This window comes from Coenobita brevimanus, unplaced genomic scaffold (genome assembly GCF_032717465.1).
Source record: "Coenobita brevimanus isolate Jiangsu-jjx unplaced genomic scaffold, ASM3271746v2 jjx.HiC_scaffold_1990, whole genome shotgun sequence".
Classification (NCBI taxonomy): Eukaryota; Metazoa; Arthropoda; class Malacostraca; order Decapoda; family Coenobitidae; genus Coenobita; species Coenobita brevimanus.
Window position 1 is genome coordinate 260,001 of NW_027642876.1, and position 7,500 is coordinate 267,500.

The following is a 7,500-nucleotide window of genomic DNA, read 5'->3' on the forward strand; positions in this document are numbered from 1 at the left end:
ACCCTTGCGTCTTTAACCCCTTCCCCAGGGGACCTCTTGTTCCTAGTTTGTTCTTGCTATCTACCGACAATTTAATATACTCTGGGGTGAATTGGAAGGGTTAGGTATAGCCTTTGCAACCCATTCACAACAAGAGAGTTTGAATAAGGTAATTACGGAAGAATTGTTTAGAATTAGCGTGTATATAGGATATATATATATATATATATATATATATATATATATATATATATATATAGTATATATATATATATATATATATATATATATATATATATATATATATATATATTATAGAGAGAGAGAGAGAGTCATCGTGTTAGGATATTTAGGGAGATATCAAATTGTATACCAGAAAGAGGTAGCACAGATGCTAAAAGTTAACACATATACATAACATTGACGATGAAAATACCTTAAAAAGAAATCCGCCTTAAACCCTTTTTTTTTTTTTAAATTATAATATTCAACTTACAGGGAGATATAACTGTGTATAAGGAGTTGGCATATATCTCCATGTATCTGTCTATCTATAGCCCGACATCCTAATCCCGCAAAGGGTGGCCGCAGACAAAACGCCTCCAAGTCGCTCTGTCACCCACCATTTGACTGCCCTTCCCCCAACTCACTCCCCCCTCCCTTATATACCTCCCAACTCCATCCCTCCACCTCATCCTCGGTCTCCCCTTCCCTCTCCCTCCCTCCACTTCACCTACAGTACATACACCCTCTTAGTCAGTCTTTCATTCTCCATTCTCTCCGCATATATCAAGTGAGGTGTATTATGGAGCCAGCCTTGAAATTCCCTGATATATATGAAGCAAAATTGGTGCCAAATATGACTGTGTGGAGTGTTGGTGTACATGTGCGTGAGTGTGGCAGTGGAAGTGTGTCTGAAATTCCTTTACTTATTAATGCCGGAGTGTGTGTTGGTGGCTCTTTTTTTTGCGTAATTTTTGTGGGGGGTACTGTGTCGATGCAAGATGACTCACACACTCGCGAGCAGACATACATACACAAACGCACGTACACACACACACACACACACACACACACACACACACACACACCAGATATCGACTTTGACGGCGGGCGGCCATTCGTCATCACTAAGTGCAGAAGAGCCTCACACTTAAGCCTCATCAAACAGAATCACTCCTCCGTGTGTGTGTGTGTGTGTGTGTGTGTGTGTGTGTGTGTGTGTGTGTGTGTGTGTGTGTGTGTGTGTGTGTGTGTGTGTGTGTGTGTGTGTGTGTGTGTGTGTGTGTGTGTGTGTGTGTGTGTGTGTGTGTGTGTGTGTGTGTGTGTGTGTGTGTGTGTGTGTGTGTGTGTGTGTGTGTGTGTGTGTGTGTGTGTGTGTGTGTGTGTGTGTGTGTGTGTGTGTTTTAGTGATATCTTATTCCGGACTAGAAGCAAGAATGGTAATTTTTTTGAACTAGTGTCAATAGCAGTTTATAAAAGTGAAGGTGTATGTTTACGTTTGTATATATGTCTGTTTCTGTCTATCCTGCTGTTTGCCTGTCTGTCTGTCTATCTGTCTCTCTTCTCTATCTATCCATCTCCCTATCTACCTACTTTTCTACCTTTCCATCTGTATCTATCTAGCCATCTATCTTCTTATATATCCTCCATCTCTTTGTGCCTACCTACCTGTCTATACCTTTCTGTCTATCTATCAATCAGTCTATCGTGCATCGCAGTAGAAAACCAAGATGTAGCAGTGAAAATCTAGTACCAAAGATCTTCACAAATTACTAAGATGCCGCCCACTGAACTTACGATTAAAGATACGATTATTATTTTCCCAGCCCAGAATAACTTTGGAAAATTCTTAACAAAGGTGTCGGCCGGTGTACTTAAGAATAAAAACGGAGATGTATATATGAATTAGAAAAAAGGTGGGATAGTTTTTTTAAGACACATGAGGCTATCTGTCTATCTGTCTATCTGTCTATCTATCTATCTGCAGTAACAGTTCCCTCCAAGAGAAAACAAAATACAATATAGAGCCAAATTCAAGATCCGATCATTTTGAGATGCCTGGACACACTGCGTTTGAAAGACTGGAGATCATAGGCAGCAGGAAATACAGACAGAGGGAGACAGTTCCAGAGCTGACCTGTTGCATAAATGAAAGACTGGGAGTAACGGTTAACTCTTGCATTAGAGAGTTGGACAGAAAAAGGATGAGAGTTTGCTGCCAGACGGGTGCTACGCGCCCGTCGTAGAGGTGGAGGAATGCAAGCAGACAGTTCAGAGGAGCAGTGACCATTAAAGTAGCGATAGAAAAGAGATAAAGATGCAACAGTGCGGCGAAGAGACAGAGGTTGAAGGGAGTCAGTAAGAGGAGGAGAGTTAATGAGACGAAAAGCCTTTGACTCCACCCTACTGAGAAGAGCTGTATGTGGGGAGCCACCCCACACATGAGAGTTGTACTCCACACAGGGGCGGATAAAACCCCTGTATAGAGTCAACAATTGCGCAGGGGTAAAGAAAGAGCGGAGTCGGCTTAGCACACCCAATCTCTTGGAAGCAGATTTTACAAGAGATGTAATATGATCTTTCCAAGATAAGTCCCGAGTAAATGAAACCCCAAGCACGTTCAAGGATGATGCAGGATTAAGCTGAATATTATTAAACATTAGTGGGTATACCTGTGGAAGATTTTGTCGGGTTGATAGGTGTAAGAACTGAGTCTTAGATGCATTAAAGACAACCATATTATTTTTACCCCAGTCAGAGATACGAGCCAAGTCAGACATTAGGTGTGCCATAGCCTCATCCCTTGTTTGTTGAAGTAACTGTTGAGATGGGCGTTGCGGGAACCGAATGGAAAGGTGAAGGGTGGAGTCATCAGCGTATGAGTGGATATGGTTAGATGTACAGCTTAGAAGATCATTGATGAATAAAAGGAAGAGAGTTGGTGATAGGACAGAGCCCTGAGGAACACCACTGTTGATAGATCTAGGAGAAGAACGATGGCCGTCTACAACAGCGGCTATAGAACGACCAGAAAGGAAGCTAGCGATGAAGGCACAGATAGAAGGATAGAAACCGTAGGAGGGCAGTTTGGAAATTAAAGATTTATGCCAGACTCGATCGAAAGCCTTTGAGATGTCAAGTGCAATGGCAAAGCTTTCGCCAAAGTCCCGAAAGGAGGATGACCAGGAGTCTGAAAGGTAGGTGAGAAGATCGCCAGTGGAGCGTCCCTGACGGAACCCATACTGACGATCGGAAAGAAGGTTGTGATAGGAAAGATGCCTTAAAATTTTTCTATTAAGAATTGACTCGAAAACTTTTGAAATACAGGACGTTAAAGCAATTGGACGATAGTTGGAGGGTTGGGAGTGGTCACCCTTCTTTGGGACTGGCTGAATGAGAGCAAACTTCCAGCAAGAAGGAAAGGTACAAGTTGACAGACAAAGACGAAAGAGTTTGCCTAGGCAGGGTGTAAGCACAGAAGCACAGTTCTTGAGAACAACAGGAGGGACCCCATCAGGCCCATATGCCTTGTTAGTACTGAGGCCAGTGATGGCAGAAAATACATCAACTGAAGAAATTTTAATGTCAGCCATGAGGAAGTCAGAGGGGGAAGTGATGGAGGAACAGCACCGGAATCGTCTAAGGTAGAATTGGAGGAGAAAGTCTGTGCGAAGAGATCTGCTTTATCAGTAGAAGAAATAGCTACAGAACCATCAGAGTAGAAAAGAGGAGGGAAGGATGATGAGGTAAAGTTGTTAGAAAGATTTTTGGCAAGATGCCAGAAGGAGCGGGAAGAATTCGAGTTGGAGAGTTGAGAGCATTTAGTATGGATGAAATTATTTTTAGTAGAGCGAAGAACAGACTTAGCATGATTCCGGGCAGAAACGTAAAGATGATGTGATTCAGGGGTGGGTTGGCTCCGGTACCTTTTGTAGGCCCTCTCCTTGTTGCGGACAGCATTAGAACAAGCGTGATTAAACCAAGGCTTTCTTGCGTTAGTCAAAGGATATGAGAAAGGAATGTATGCTTCCATGCCCGAGAGAATAACCTCCGTAATGCGCAAGGCACACTCAGATGGCTCACGGCCATGGAAGCAATAATCATTCCAGGGAAAATCAAAGAAGTACTGCCTGAGGGCCTCCCAGTCTGCGGCTCCAAAATGCCACAGACGACGTTTCCCTGGAGGGTCCACAGGCCGTACCGGAGTGATAGGACAGGTTAAGGTAATAAGGTTGTGATCGGAGGAGCCCAACGGAGAGAAAAGATTAACAGAGTAAGCAGAAGGATTAGTTGTGAGGAAGAGGTCAAGTATGTTGGACCTCTCTCCAAGGCAGTCAGGGATACGGGTAGGGTGCTGTACAAGCTGCTCTAGGTCATTAAGGATAGAAAAGATGTAGGCTTGTTCACCAGGTGGATCCGTGAAAGGAGAGGAGAGCCAAAGGTGGTGGTGAACATTGAAATCTCCAAGAATGGAGATTTCAGAGAAAGGAGAAATGGATAGAATGTGTTCCATCGTAGAAGTAAGATAGTCGAAGAATTTTTGATAGTCAGTAGAATTAGGGGATAAGTAAATAGCACAGATATATTTAGTCAGAGAATGACAGGAAAGCCGAAGCCAGAGTGTGGAGAATTCAGAAGAATCAAGTTCAGGAACACGAGAGCAAGATAAGTCGTTGCGTATATATACACAACAGCCACCTTTGGCTTTGAAATGAGTATAGAGAAAGTAGGAGGATACAGAAAAGGGTTTGCTGTCAGTTGCCTCAGACAGCTGAGTCTCCGTTAGAAAAAGAAGGTGAGGTTTAGAGGAGGAGAGGTGGTGCTCAACAGAGCGAAAGTTAGAGGAAAGGCCGCGAATGTTGCAGAAATGAAGAAGAAGAGAGTCAGACAGTGGTTCCAGGCACCTTGAGTCGTCATCGGGAGAGGGGAGATGGTGGGGGCATTTATGGTCCCCCTGGGGACTCCGAGGCTTGATATAACGACGCCATTTTAGGTAAATTTTGAATAGGAAGTGTAGTGTGTACTGTGCATGTAGTTTGGTGAAGATAGTTAGAGAAATTTGTACTGGAGAGCATGCTGGCCTACTCTCTGTGTAACTGAGACACTGAAAAAGTCAGTCAGCAAGGGGGATGGTCAGGAACTAGTCCTGAGGGCTGATGAAATGGGAGCTCCAGCACTCCCTGTCATCAGCTTTCCATCCACCTCGGGAGTACTGCCCTGCTCGACTGGTGCTACAGTCTACTCCCATTAAATCGCTTAGGAAAACTCACTCTAGTGCCTTAATACTGCACCTAACTCACTCTAGTGCCTTAATACTGCACCTAACTCACTCTAGTGCCTTAATACTGCACCTAACTCACTCTAGTGCCTTAATACTGCACCTAACTCACTCTAGTGCCTTAATACTGCACCTAACTCACTCTAGTGCCTTAATACTGCACCTAACTCACTCTAGTGCCTTAATACTGCACCTAACTCACTCTAGTGCCTTAATACTGCACCTAACTCACTCTAGTGCCTTAATACTGCACCTAACTCACTCTAGTGCCTTAATACTGCACCTAACTCACTCTGGTGCCTTAATACTGCACCTAACTCACTCTAGTGCCTTAATACTGCACCTAACTCACTCTAGTGCCTTAATACTGCACCTAACTCACTCTAGTGCCTTAATACTGCACCTAACTCACTCTAGTGCCTTAATACTGCACCTAACTCACTCTAGTGCCTTAATACTGCACCTAACTCACTCTAGTGCCTTAATACTGCACCTAACTCACTCTAGTGCCTTAATACTGCACCTAACTCACTCTAGTGCCTTAATACTGCACCTAACTCACTCTAGTGCCTTAATACTGCACCTAACTCACTCTAGTGCCTTAATACTGCACCTAACTCACTCTAGTGCCTTAATACTGCACCTAACTCACTCTGGTGCCTTAATACTGCACCTAACTCACTCTAGTGCCTTAATACTGCACCTAACTCACTCTAGTGCCTTAATACTGCACCTAACTCACTCTAGTGCCTTAATACTGCACCTAACTCACTCTAGTGCCTTAAGTGAATAAAGAAAAAAGTTAATGGTAGTAGGGATAATTAAATAAAACGTCCTCGGGCTGATGGAGTTAAGGAAAAGCTTTGAACCTAATGTTTTCTATTGATGTTGTTGTTGTTGTGGCTACAGGTTCATCTGGGCGTACACGCGGTGGGCTGCAGGTCTTAGTTTCCCTTTTTCCACACCCCACCACCCACCTTTCAGATGATAGGAGGGAAACTGAGGGGCGTTTGTATAACTGGGTAGTCCCTCCGTCCGTTCGTATCGGTGCCACCACGTGAAGGCGTCCTCTCCAGCACCAGGTCCTCTGCAACAGGGTAGGTTGTGACTAATGTAACTAATCTACGAGACAAAAGGAAGAGGAAATCAATAAATCTAACGTCTGCCCTTACTAACTTGTGATAGAGTTTGGGGTGTGCGATCATGACGTATCTGTTGATGGTGATGGCCAGGACGGTAAAGACGGCCACGGCCACCAGTCCGTAGCGAAGGAAGGGGAACAGCATGCACAGGAAGCCCGTGTGTACCCAGGCGCGGTGCACGAACAGCGAGGCGGCCAGGGGCAGGTTGAACACTCCCAGCATCAGGTCTGACAGGGTTAAGTTGACGATGAACACAACAGTGGCGTTGTGCACCTGGAGAGACGGAGAGACAAAGCTAAGAGTTAGATGGAGTGAGACAGTGAGACAGAGAGACAATTAAAGCTAGAGTTAGATCGAGTGAGGGAGTGTGAGAGACTATAATATGGAACACGAGATGTCGATTAGGTCTGGTTTGATCAAGGCGATGAAGACAGTGTGCTGTTGATCTAAAAAGGGAAAGAATTAGAGAGAGGGAGGTAGCTCTAACAGGGTCAAGCAGAGCATTAAGACAGCGGCCACTCTCTCCCAAAGGACGGTGTGTTACGTGAAGGAAAATATCTCAGACGGTCATTTATTTATCACCTTCACCATACACAAATTGTAAACAAAAATAATAATAAAAAAATAAAAATAACAAGAATGGGGCTTCTCCTTACCTTTACATTCCCCCTCACCCTCCACCCTACCCCCTCACCCTCACCCTCACCCTACCCCCTCACCCTCCACCCTACCCCCTCACCCTCACCCTACCCCCTCACCCTCCACCCTACCCCCTCACCCTCACCCTCACCCTCCACCCTACCCCCTCACCCTCACCCTCCACCCTACCCCCTCACCCTCACCCTCCACCCTCACCCTCACCCTCACCCCCACCCTACCCCCTCACCCTCACCCTCACCCTCACCCACACCCTACCCCCTAACCCTCACCCTCCACCCTACCCCCTCACCCTCACCCTACCCCCTCACCCTCACCCTCACCCTCACCCCCACACTCACCCTCACCCTCACCCTCACCCTCACCCCACCCTCACCCTCACCCCCACCCTCACCCTATCCCCTCACCCTCACTCTCACCCCCACCCCCAACCCCACCCTC

The 7,500-nt window shown here is 45.6% G+C and overlaps 1 protein-coding gene across 1 annotated transcript in view; it reads right to left on the reverse strand.

Annotated features, from left to right (window-relative positions):
* The window catches only part of LOC145389735 (G-protein coupled receptor moody-like), a gene marked incomplete at its 5' end in the record, with an annotated part of 96,402 nt that overhangs the window by 62,959 nt on the left and 25,943 nt on the right, over window positions 1-7,500 (reverse strand). The window contains one exon of the mRNA XM_080264928.1: window positions 6,437-6,675. Coding sequence (XP_080121054.1) covers window positions 6,437-6,675 — 239 coding nt within the window. The remainder of the gene's footprint in view (window positions 1-6,436; window positions 6,676-7,500) is intronic.